Source organism: Chrysemys picta, chromosome 11 (assembly GCF_011386835.1).
Source record: "Chrysemys picta bellii isolate R12L10 chromosome 11, ASM1138683v2, whole genome shotgun sequence".
NCBI lineage: Eukaryota > Metazoa > Chordata > Testudines > Emydidae > Chrysemys > Chrysemys picta.
Window position 1 is genome coordinate 20,706,224 of NC_088801.1, and position 13,028 is coordinate 20,719,251.

The 13,028-nt window shown below is 38.4% G+C and overlaps 1 protein-coding gene across 5 annotated transcripts in view; it reads right to left on the reverse strand.

The window, feature by feature from the left end:
• LOC101938743 (von Willebrand factor D and EGF domain-containing protein-like) overlaps nucleotides 1–11,975 on the reverse strand; it is a 251,180-nt gene extending 239,205 nt beyond the window's left edge. For all 5 annotated transcript variants that reach the window (XM_065561612.1, XM_024106535.3, XM_065561614.1 and 2 more), the window contains exon 1: nucleotides 11,527–11,975. In XM_065561612.1, coding sequence (XP_065417684.1) covers nucleotides 11,527–11,623 — 97 coding nt within the window. In that variant the 5' untranslated portion in view covers nucleotides 11,624–11,975. The remainder of the gene's footprint in view (nucleotides 1–11,526) is intronic.
• Between the last annotated feature and the right edge of the window lie 1,053 nt (nucleotides 11,976–13,028).

Consider the following 13,028-nt stretch of genomic DNA (forward strand, 5'->3'; position numbering starts at 1 on the left):
TTCCTAGGAGAGGTCAGTTTTTACAGAGATGCTAGCCTCAATTTACTCTGAAATGAAAGAAGGAAAAGACCTACCTGTTCTCTATTAGGTTGTCTATTAGGTTCCCCGTACCATCCAGGTAAATGCATATTCTTCAGTGCTTCGTAATTTCTTGTTTCAGAAGGGTAAGTAAAACTGGCATATGTGTTTTCGCTCAATGTGTATATTTTAAAGTTAATAAAAACCCTTAGGACATTGATCTTGAATATATATAGTGCCTTTCATACCAATGGATGCAAGAATGCACACAAACTATATAGAAGGAGCATTTCTACCAGAAATGGAAAAACACAGCAGCTGTTTAACAGCACATTTCAACACTAAAGAATGGTTTAGGATAGGAAATGAAGTTGAAATTATGGGCAGGAATAAACCCATGCTCTTGAAAACAGTACAAAAGACCATATGTAGCCAGAATCTTGTCCTTCCTCCTCATCTAAAATCCTGCAGCCTCAGCAGTCATGGCTTCAGTACTGACTTGGAGGGAAGGGTCCCACCTAAGGCCAAACCCTGCTCACTTGACTCACATGAATCACAGATTAATACTGTGTGTATGGGCAGAAACAACAATTGTTCCCCCATTCTTCCAGCATATGTCACTGAGATTGAAATGCCCCCTTGTAACACAGTTTCCTCCCCTACACATTATAGGTAGGTACATAAGGAAATCCTGTTCTATAGTGTGATTTGGTGATCTGTAGCAGACACTAACTAGTATCCTGTCTTGTGCTTGAACTGTTAGAACATTGATCAATAACCATTCAAGATCATTTGTTTCTGAGTTGTCAGTGACTCAGAAACAGGTAATGCCATTATTTGCCTGGAGTACCACTCCCCCACCCCTTTAACCCACTCATTTCTTCTTAAAAACAAAAAACCCTCTAGCCATTGGAGTGAAAGTACCAATTAATTCAGGGAAGTCTAATGTTCTGTTCTGTGAAGATTATTACAATAGTCCCTTCTGGAGTTAGAATCAACACATTTCTCATCAATTTCAGAAAAAAAAAAATCCAAGGCAGTGGATAGCTTTGTACAGGACCATACATGCTACGTGAGCGCCCTCATTTTCTGAGCCCTTTCCATGCATATGATTCAATAACAATACTGGTACCAATAGTGCGTGAGACTAATTGTATTAGTGATGCCACAGACTGATGCATTCTGGGATGCTGTACACGTGCAGCCATCTACACTGGTGGCGATCTTGCAAATACATAAGTGCCTAATTTCATGCATGTGACTAGTTCCAGTGAAGGCAATGAGACTATTCACATATGTAAAAGTTAAGCACATGCATAACGTTTTGCAAAATCAGGACCTCTGTCTCAAGCAGGAACAAACAAACCTCCACTCTCTGACCAGCTGCAGAGATTTAAATCCAAGATCTATAGGTCAAAGACGAACAATTATCCAAAGATTCCTCACAAAGTCCATGATTAGCTACCAATGAAAAATTTCCAGACCCATTGAAGAAAACAAAATAAAGCCCCCTAATGTGAGGATCTTTAAAAAAGCAGAAAATAAAGGTTTTTTTGGTTTTTTTTCCGCCAAGGTTTGTATTTGCAAACACTAGTCATCTGGTTTTTGTAGTGTCTTTCTGAGCTGCAAAAGATTTCCTGAGTTGGAGTTGTTTTGTGTTATGAAAGCGTCTGCATCTAGAATCTTTCTGATTTACAAAAGACTTAACAGGTCTGGATTTCCTGGTCCTCCCCCGCCCCATCCTAATTCTTTCTGTCATTTAATGAGGTTGCTTGGCATTCTCAGTAGGCACTCTGCAAGCTCAGCCCTAAGACAGAAGATGGAGTTGTTTTGAAACAGAAGATGAATAATATTGTCAGAAGTATATTAATGATCTAACGTGTCTACACACCCATGCAAGGAGTATAGGTAATCAGAAAACCGAACAAGAAATGTTAATTAAGGATGGAGAATATGTTGTAGTAGGAATAACTGAAGACTGTGGATGATTTTCATAACTAGAATGTCAATTTTTATTGTCACCAAAGAGAAGGGAAAAAGAAAGAAGAGATGGAGGCCATTAATGTCAAAGCTATTTACACTGCAAGGGAATTACAATGACAAAGAAGAGTGGTGGTGAAATTCTTTTGGGAGAGAGATTGTGTATGTAATAGGCCAAAGGCTGAGTGCTTTCAGATGCCTGAGGTCTCTGGCCTCTTGTCTTGCAATGTAAGAAAAGATGCATTGTATTGTCCCACTAATATTCTCCTGTTACATCGTAATCCTTTATTCCTATCTTGGAATAACACAAACTACAACAGCCTTCATCATGAAAAGGATTCAGTGTTGCTCATCAGAGATTTGACCAGGAGAATCAGTTAAAATGACAAGTCTAGGCAAAAGATTGTCAGGCTGGGTAATAATATGGCGAAAGTCCTCAGAGGCCTGATAAGGCCAGGACTGGAAAAATATTTAAAATTAGAGGCTTCCTATTTATACAGTGAAGGCAGGGATTTTCAAAGGATCCTTAAGAGCCCAAACCCTATTGGAATTCAATGGGATTTGGGTGCCTAACTCCCGTAAGCTATTTTCCCCATCTGTAAAATGGACATAATAATAATGACCTTCTTTGTAAAGCACTTTGAAATTTACTGATGAAAAGCTAGGTATTATTTCTATTTTATTTTGAAAAATTAGGCCAAATCAAATAGATCTTTATATAAATAGGTGGGAGCATAATTTATGAGAAAGCTACATAAGGGAAAAGAAAAGACCAGTCTGACATAACCATCAAGAAAAGCTTTCTTTTACCTTTAGGTTTATTGCTGCTTATTATGCATTTATCAAATGAAATCTCCACATATCAACACAGTAAACAAGAAAGATGAGTCGTCAATAATTGGGTTAGGAAATAAACAGCCTTGTTCACATTTTCCTTTTTCTTCTTACAAAATTAAAGTAAATTATTAATTAGGCTTCTTCCTGTCTGTGTCTTTGTTGTCCGTGTTAATCTTAACAAGTAATGCAGGAACAGTACAAAAGATGCTTTTTTTTCTAATCCATTAAGAAGAGAACAGACTGATGATACAGTAGTCCCGATGAATCAAATTATCTGTGTTATGTTATTGGAGGGAGGTTGTGTCACAGTCAACTAATTTTTACAGAACAACCATAGTTAGTTATAGAACAAGTACTTGGAGGAAGGAGGATTTTCAAAATATCATGAATATGAGGTGTTTCTGAAATAATCTTTGAAAGGTCAATGCAAATCAGATACTTGGTCACTTGACCAAGAGTAGGGATGAGAGATTTGTCTCACCCAGGACTGTCTGATACTAATGATGGATTTGCATTTCCCAGATCCTTTTAGTTGTTAATAACTAAATTAATATTTAGTTATGTTACTAAGCAAGAACGTGACTGTATCTTTACTCTCTTTGTTCTTCCTATAGTACTCTGGATGCCCAGGGATGCAAACTTCCATAAAAGATTATTAGAAACCCAAAGTGGGTGCCATACACAGGATATAGGTTAGCGTGCCACATTCACAACATGTTCAACATTTTTTCCTGAATATTGCGGATGGTCTTTCTGATGGGTCAAAGGCCAGCAAATCATTCATAGTCCATGGCACTTAAACTGAATAGGAAAAGTAGGAGTTAGCATAGTGCAGGATTTCCTTCCAAATGCAAAAGTCTATTTCAGATCCCAGCTCTTTTTCCCAATTTACAACTAAAAGTCATTATAGCGGTATTAATTTTAGAGCATTACTTGCCCTTCCTGTCACATTCATATGATCTTCCTGATATTTTGGCAGATATTTAATTTCTGAAAATACTGAATACACAAGGAAAATTTGAAGTTTTCAGCCATTTCAAAAATGAAGAAAATACACCATGACCTAGCTTACAGTTATCCTGTCCCTATCGAAAATATAAACATTTGTAGCATATAAATAAGAGGTCAAGTTATGTTATCTTCTAGTTCATGAGAAGTAGAGCAGGAGCATTTAAGTTGATGAGATGTTAACAAGACACTACATGAGGGACCATTTTCTGAAACTGTCAACACACCAAGTTGTCAAGAGACGGCTGAGTTGTAAAATGCTCCTATCACTATGGGAGATGCATCATACCGTTGAAGCATGCAGATAAATTGTTATCCAACTCATGGAAATTGCTATATGAACAAAATAAGGGAGTAATAAACTCACCAATCGATCAATTATTATAAAAACAGCAGAAAGAATACAGTACATTATTATATTTTCTTGAACATATGCGGCAATCAATTTTTCCTGCAATGTTAAATGTATTCCCTCATGGTTCCCAATGGATGCCATGGACTATGAATACAGCAATCAGCATAATAGGTGTCAGAATAATCAAAGTAATATGTGTCAGAAAGAAGCAATGAGTATATAGTAATTAAACAAATCTTCCAAGAGCTTAACATACAAAGATCTTAAAAAAAAAAAAAACTGTAAAAATAGTTTCATGCACAAAAGTGGTTTTACGGAGTTTCAAGGCTAGATGATAAGTATTCCTCTACCTGATGTAGTTCCTCACATTTCACCATGAATAAAAATTGCCCCACAATGCAGCACACACAATGAAGAGATCAAGGTTAATATTCAAATTCAGCTGAATTTGGACTTGATCTGAACCTTAACTCACTTAATCAGTAATGTATTCTCTCAAATTAGAGTTGATAATAACTTTCATTTAAACTGTGGATCATGCCCCAGCTACATCAAGCCAAAAACGAGGCATTCGTAGTTTAATGCACCTGTAGAGGAGAATAGACAAATCTAAAGTCTGATCATCTATAGAAAATTTTGCAAAACCAGAATTAAATACACAATTGCTTCATCTTCCCTGTCCCCGCCCCATCCCCCGGCCCAAATGAAGCTCTACCCCAAGTAGAACCTTTGATAACCAGAAAAGACAGAGAACCCATGAAGTCCAATACAGTTTTGATATTACCAACCTAATTAGTCTGAAAGATGTTATGATGATGGGTGGGGTGACAATTTGGGGGAATATATGTACAATTTACGAATTTGGGGATATTATGAATTTGTTGTATCATTGAAGTCTCAGTATATGAGGAATCCCTTGTCTGCTATCAGGGTTGTCTCACCTATCTCCGAAATCAAGGACAAGGGAGAGTCATTAAACCTTGATGGTTACCCATTCAAACAGGAGCACCTTAGGACAATGGGTTAGCTGAAGCTAGGAGAACTAGTTTTATCCAGCTTTTCTCCAAGGGGCTGGGGTTTAAAGGAGTGGAATTTTCCCAGGAGTAGAACAACCTTTGGCTTGAATCCTGACTCTGGCTCTGATCTTTGGCTTAGCACCTTCGTTCCAGGCTCCTGACTATAATCATTAGATCTGACCACCCATGGCCCAATCCCTACGGAAGAAGGGAGAGCTTTACTAGGGCTTTGTCAGGTGGCAATATAAAACCTATGGTCAAAAGTGCTTTTCATCCCAAAGGGTCAGAGCTCACTTTATTTTTAAAGGAATAGAGACCAAACCCAATCAAGAATAAAACATGCTTCTCACAATATCCTTGGTTTTCACTGGAAGTCTTCCATTCAAGGTCAGACTAGGCTTGACTTTGCTTCATTTGTGAAATCTGAATAGATAACAACCCAGGTGATGTGGTAGGAAAGATATAGAAAAGAGACAGATCCAAAGCCAAATAAAGCCAGCAGGAGTATTCCTGTGGAGTTCAATAGGCTTTAGATCAGGTCTGAAGATAAGTATGAAAAAACAAGGGTGAAATCCTGGCTCCATTGAAGTCAATGGGAGTTTTGCCAGTGATTTTAATTGAGCCATGATTTTACCTAATGCAGCAATAACATGAACAACAAAATACTCTCTTATGCTAAGTATGAACAGTGCTTAATAAAATGGAGCCTGTGATGGGGCAAAGAGGCTTCACAACAGCTGAGAAGGGGTTAGGAGAGTCTATGGGCCTAGCTAGCCCCACCCTCCTATACCTGTAGCCAATGCCCAGCCTGGAGGGGAGTAAAAGGAGAGAGCCTGGCTCAGTTTAGGATTGATTGGCCAGAAATGAGGATGGAGCTCTGCCTCTGCCTGAAGAAAGCACCCCGGCCAAAGGAGAAAATGTCACTGGTTCCCCTCCCACTGGAGAGCATACCCTTCAATCATATTGGGATGGACATAATCGCCCCTCTTGAAAAGAGTGCTGCGGGTTACCAGTATATTTTGTAAAAAGCAACAGAGGGTCCTGTGGCACCTTTAAAACTAACAAAAGTATTGAAGCATAAGCTTTCGTGGGTGAATGCCCACTTCATCAGACGCAAGTAATGGAAATCTCCAGAGGCAGGTATAAATCAGTATGGAGAGAACGAGGTTAGTTCAATCAGGGAGGGTGAGGTGCTCTGCTAGCAGTTGAGGTGTGAACACCAAAAGGGGAGAAACTGCTTCTGTAGTTGGATAGCCATTCACAGTCTTTGTTTAATCCTGATCTGATGGTGTCAAATTTGCAAATGAACTGGAGTTTAGCAGTTTCTCTTTGGAGTCTGGTCCTGAAGTTTTTTTGCTATTATATGGGAGACAATCACAAGGGATTTTGGACCTCATAAGGGAAATGTGGAAAGAATGTCACCTGGAGCGGATAATGTGGTATAGCACATTCTTGACCTTCAGGAGAAGCTCAAAGCTTTAGGCTTATTCTCCAAGGAGAAACTCCTATGTGCCCAGAGCATCCAGAAATCAGCCTTTAATAAAGGGGCCCACCTTCAGGGGGGTTCAACCTGAGGATCGGTTTCTCTTATTACTTCCCAGTGCGGAATTGAAGCTGTTGGCCTGCTGGCAGGGGACTTATGAGGTGATATGATCAGTGAGGCCTGTGAATTACAATGTCCAGCAGACCTACAGATGTAAACTGCAACAAATTTGTCTCATGAATCTTGTAAAGCCGTGGAAGGCTTGGGAGAGCCTGTTTATAGCCCCCTAGCCACCAAAGTCTGAATTGGGCCACCAGACCACTCGAACCTCAAAGCCTGGGATGGTGAAAATCAGGAGCAACCTCACTCCAGAACAAATGGTCCATACCCAGCAATTGATTACTGCCTTCTCCATGGTATTTTCTATGCAACCTAGATGAACCCTCTAATTTCTCATTATTCAAAGACTGAACCCGGACAATGAGTCAGAGAAAATTCATGATCCCCTTCCACAGCGAATAAGAGAAACCATGAAGCAAGAGCTTCAGTAGATGCTAGAGCTGCAAGTAATTGAGGAGTCATTTATAGAATCGCTGCCCAAGCCCCAGGCCCTTTAAAGCACTGCCAGAGCCCCGCTGCTGGAGCCCCGGAGCTCCAGCGGCGATTTAAAGGGCCCGGGGTTCCCAAGGCCCCACCTCTTCTGGTTGAGGCGCCGCCCTTTCCAGTTGAGGCCCCACCCCCTGCTCAGGACTCCGGCGTACTGGTAAGTCCTTTAAGTTACTTTCACCTCTGTGGCAAACCCCTACTAAATACCACCTGGACAAAAATGAGATGATCTACCTTGGTGCACCTAGGGAGGTGTGACCCATGGTGGATAAGGTCCAGCCCTCCAGTCATGCCTATGCCAACTCCAAAGAAAAAGGCATACAGCTTCTTAGGACTGTCAGAATACTAAGAACAGTTTATTCTCAACTTCTTGATTATTGTGGTCCCTCTTAGGGATCTCCTTAAAAACAATAGCCCAAAAAAGATCCAGTGGACCAATGCTTGTCAAGACACCTTTCAAACCCTTAAGCCCCATCTCTGCTGAGAACCAGTCTTATATAGTTTCAACTTCACCAGGGAATTCCTGCTACAAACCAATGCCTCTCTCAGGGGATGGAAGATGATGAACACCTCCTCCTCTGTCTTAGCTGAAAATTATTCTCAAGGGAGAGGGCCTCTTCTGTAGTCATAAAAGAGACATTAGCAGGGAAGTGGGATATGGACTCACTCCAATACTATCTTCTGGGCAGTCATTTCACCTTAGTTACTGACCATGCCCCACTACTTTGGCTCCATGTCATGAAGGACACCAACCCCCAAAGTATGAGTTTATCTATCCCTTTAGCCATTCTCCTTCTGCATACAACATAGTGCCTCAGTGCTTCCTTTCCCGGGCAAACCCACAGCTGTGGAGAAAGGTCCACAAGGGAGCACTGCTCCATCCATGCCACTACAAGGCCCTAATCTTGGTTGGGATCGCTATGTGCTACTTTAATATAGTAATAAATAGCTGCCTAAGAATTTCAAACTACCTACACCTGTGCAGAACCAAGAGAACATTGGCAGACCATTAAGAGATCACATTGCAAAATCCAGTGCTCTTGCACCAAATACATATTGTAAACCTCTATAACTCTCACAGATCACAACAAATTTTCATCAGATCTTCAAAAGGCACATCTGTGAGTCAAGGACTGTCTTTCTGCCAAATTTCAAATTTCTAGGATCCCCCACTGACATTCTAAAGTTGTTCAAAAATGTCACAAAATACTTTATAATGGAAAAGTAAATTTTTTTCACTCTCTTCATTCTCAAAAACAGCTGCACTGTTTTGGCTTACTTAAAAAAAAAACTGTACTGTGAACAACCATGCCAAGTTTCAGAAAGGAAAATATCAAAAAAGTTATCAGCAAATGGAAATCATTCTGCAATCTTAACAATAGGCATCACTATGTGCTCTGCCCATAACAGTTACAAAAGGTCAAATTACACTCTCAGCTGTAACAGAGTAACTTGGACTAATTCCACTGAAATCAGTGGCATTACGCTACATTTACAACAGCTTAAAATGAGAGCAGAATTTGATGTGTAAAACCATATTTGATTATAAAAACAAGAACACTGGGGGTTAGGACCTGTAACACCTGATCAGACCAATGCTCTACTCAGTCCAGTAGCCTATCTCCAACAAAGGCTGGTACCAGATGCTTAAGAGAAAGATGTAAAAACTCCATAATGGACTATTATGAACGGACATGCCCATGGGGAAACTTTCTTCCTAGCTCCAAACACTTAGAAATTAGTCGGCTTTTGCCCAGAAGCATGCAAGTGTATAGCTGGTTATGCATTTTCATCCTATCTAATCTAATAGTAGAAAAAAAGTCACAAAATAGGCTCCTGGGGTTGCTTTAGTTGTTAATGTGCATAGTGCAGATTACATGCTGCTATGTTTGGTTTTCACTGTTTCAGTGAGAAGAAGACTAGAGTCTGTGGGATTAGCAGCGAGAACAAGTAGCTCTTCACATGCTAGATTGGTCTCATTTGCCTTCATAAATTGTTTCTTTAGAGCGTGGTGCCACTGTTCCTTTCTTCTGTAAATCAAATTTCTTCTCCCTGCTGCACTTCCTATTCTCTGGTATCCATTCCACCTACTCCTCATTTCCCCCATACCTTTCTTCCTCCTCCCAGCCCCCCTACACATACACATACACAAGACTCACTATCTTTATTTTTTTTAAAGTAATATATATTTGGTACTGTACAATTCACTTGCCACAACTTAACTCTTATTTCATGAACTTTGGTGCATGTTTGTAACTTTGCATGAAGCTCATATAACATTTCCAAACTTTTCAAATCCCCTATTACATGAAAAGCTCAAGATGGGAAAAAAAACCCTCATCTTGATGCCAATGCTACAAATAGCTAGATATTTTAAAGTTAAATTGTTAAAGAGGTATTTTTAAGAAAAGTTACTCTTTCTTTTGCTTAACTGACTTAGAGTCTTATCTGAGAAAAGTTTGAAAAGCTCTGGGTAGTGTCAACCCTCCCACCCCTATGAGTCACAGTTGCTGTTATTATTGCATCTGGTGCTTTATTTAAAAAAACTGCTACAGCACAGCTACAAACATTGTGGGTAACCCTTTCATGTTTCTCGGTCAAGGGGACCATGTAAAGCACAAGAATAATGAGTGTATCCTTAATCACTACTGGCTTCTCCATTCTTGAAGAAAATGATAACGAGAGATCTTCCTTGCTCTGTAAAAGACGTTTTATTTTTCTTAACGAGGCAGCTGCAGAGAGCTATTTGGTCAGACTTTCCTTATTCACAGAGAAATCCTTATGGAATTAATAGATTTGTTATATTTAGAGTATAAAAGTAAACAGCGTATGGCTTTGTTAATATCATTATAATGTCACAGCACAATCTGTCAGAAAGAATGTACATTTTTTTTGAGCAGTTTAATTTATTTGGAGTTCACAGGAAAAACAAAAACAAAAGACCCTCTGTATCTAAAGTACAGCAAACAATTTCTTAATTTTTGGTTTGTATTTCCAGTTTAACAAGTATGTCTGTGCATATTACCTTCAATAACAAAACTAAAATGGAAAAGCAGTTGCTTTGTAATCAGGAGTTAAAAGGTCATTTCCTGTTGATGAAAAAGCCTTTTCTATCAGGTAAGTAGCTGCTACACTCCATAAAACTGGCAACCCTTCAAAAGGTTTTAGAAACTAGAAGCATTGTTTGAAGATAAAGAAGATAAGGTCATTTGCCTTGGGTTTAGTCCTGCAAACCTTACTAGGTGACCCTTTGATATTGAAATGAAGAGAGCTTTACATTGTTTTATCTTTATACAGCTGATGATCACTGGCTGATAATCACTTTTTTAAACCATCAGAAAGCCTAGCTGAATTAAACTGTATAAAATATTGTGATATATTTTCAGCAATGGGCGATTGCTACCAAGTATTGCACATGGGATATGCGTACAACTGCACTCAATGTTTGGTTCTGAGCCTCAGGCTTTCCCATTATTTTATACTCTGTTTGACAGACACTATTAGCTCAATAATGGCTGACATGATTTTCATTGCATCGTTATATTGCTACAGTAGATTAATTACTATACTAGATTAATAAAACTGAATAAATAAAGTATGTAAAATCTGTAACCTCTTACTGGGAATATTATGTCAGCATTAAACAAAGCTTGCATTTAATATGTACAGTACTTCAAAATTTACTTATGAGCACTATTGCCAGGCACTATGTAAATGTATATTGTTATATGTGTAATTAACTGAACTATAACATTTATCTGATATACAGCACAAACTTCTCTCCCTGGAGGACTGGATTCTGATTTTAAATACTTTTCTTAATTTATGGGTGGGTTTTTTTACATATTTTCCTTTAATGGAACAAGTTATGAGTACTTGACATTTTCTAATACAGAATAAGCATTTTCAGAAGGGTTGTATTTTCTCTATTTTGTATTACAAAAACAAAAATCCCACATATATAGTAAATACTGTGCCTGGTAAGCTTACTTCAGGGTCCACAACATCACTTTCACTATGTTAACTTTCAAATTAGCTTGTTAATTGTTAATTTTAATACCATTTCCACTCTATTTTGAATACTCTTTAAAATTATATCTCTATCACTGTAGATGTTGCTCAAAAGTATAAGTAAACAGGTTATGTGTCTCAGTTTATAACATTCATTATCACTGTATCCCCCACATTACTGTCAAACAATTAAAAAGTACCAAAATCCTTACCTAATGGAGCGGACCCAGTACAAAGATGCAACAAGGGAATCCAAAGGATGTAAGCAACAAGTAGGAGATGCAGATGGAAAGATAAGGACTGCTGCATGTTGTCCAAAGATATGTTTTATCCACTCATCTGCAGTTTTTCAGAAGTTAACTTTTGAAGTACTAAACTTTTCAAGAAAAGACATCAGCTTGCCTTTGTGTTTAAATCTGCCTTCTTTTGTAAAAAATAAATAAATAAATAAAAATCCTCTCTCCTGAGGAGAGCTCAATGCATTTTCAACTGAGAGGGAACCCCTTCAGCTATATATAAAATGTATGCATAACACACACACACACACACACTGGCCACCAGAGACTGTAGCCCACACTCCAGCTGCTTACACTCCAGCTGCTCTACACACCCTGTAACACAACACACACACAGAGGGTTGGAGCAGTCAGTACAGTCATTGTCAGGGTCTGTGACTTTTAACTTTCAGCAGGAGGGGGTGGCCCTGGGAAAATTAGGGTTGTGAACCAAACACATTTACTTATGCAGGACATAAGGGGAAAATGTGAAATGCAGGTTACCGAAGTTATGATTAACATCAGCACTACAAAACCATTTATATGATAAATATGCAAAACCATTATAATGTTAGAGTGGAAATGTTTTGTTTTTAACTTTGAGTTTCTTGAGGTTAAGGTTTCATTTATCCAAAGCTCATTTCTTATGAAAGCTACTATGTGCAGTACAAACAACAGCTTTCTTCGAAGGTATGAGACCTGAATAGAGAACTGAAATTGTGACCATTCAATGTTTTCCACTATCTTAGAGTGTATGTCCTACATTCTATTGTTTCTAAAGTATTGAAGTACAATGGTGTAACATTAGGAGTGCTTTCTTTATAACATTAGGACTGCCGTCCCGTTATAAAAATGAGTATCTCTTGAAGTTATCCCATCAGCAGAAACATTATCTAAGCAAAATAAATGTAAACTAGAGGCAAGTGTTACTTAAAAATAAAAGAATCAATTTTTTTCTTAAGCATCGTTTTTTTTTAAAAACACCTTGGTCTCTTTTGAAATGTCAGGGTGGCTACAGCACGGTCCCAATGTGCCACATATACTCTATGAGCAGGGACAATCTATTCAGTATACAGTAAAGTACTAGCTGCTTAATCTGTAATATGAGGAATTTGCTATTAAATTTCATGCTGTGCACTTATACTTGTGACATAATGCATAGAATATGTAATATTTCTACCCACTGGTCAATATTTTCTATACCTGTCTCTCTTTTGTCTCTTTCTGTCAAGTTTGTTTATTTTGTATGTATTTTTTTAAATAATTGGACGGTATCTCATCTGTCTACTTATTGGTATAAACTTCTGTAAACATCTACATTTAGCTCAAATCAGGTTAATTTCAGTAAATCAAGACAGAGTATTTTATTTCAAAGAATAAACAAAACCAACTGTTTTTATATTTTTCAATGTGTCTGAGAGGGTTCGAACAATATAGGG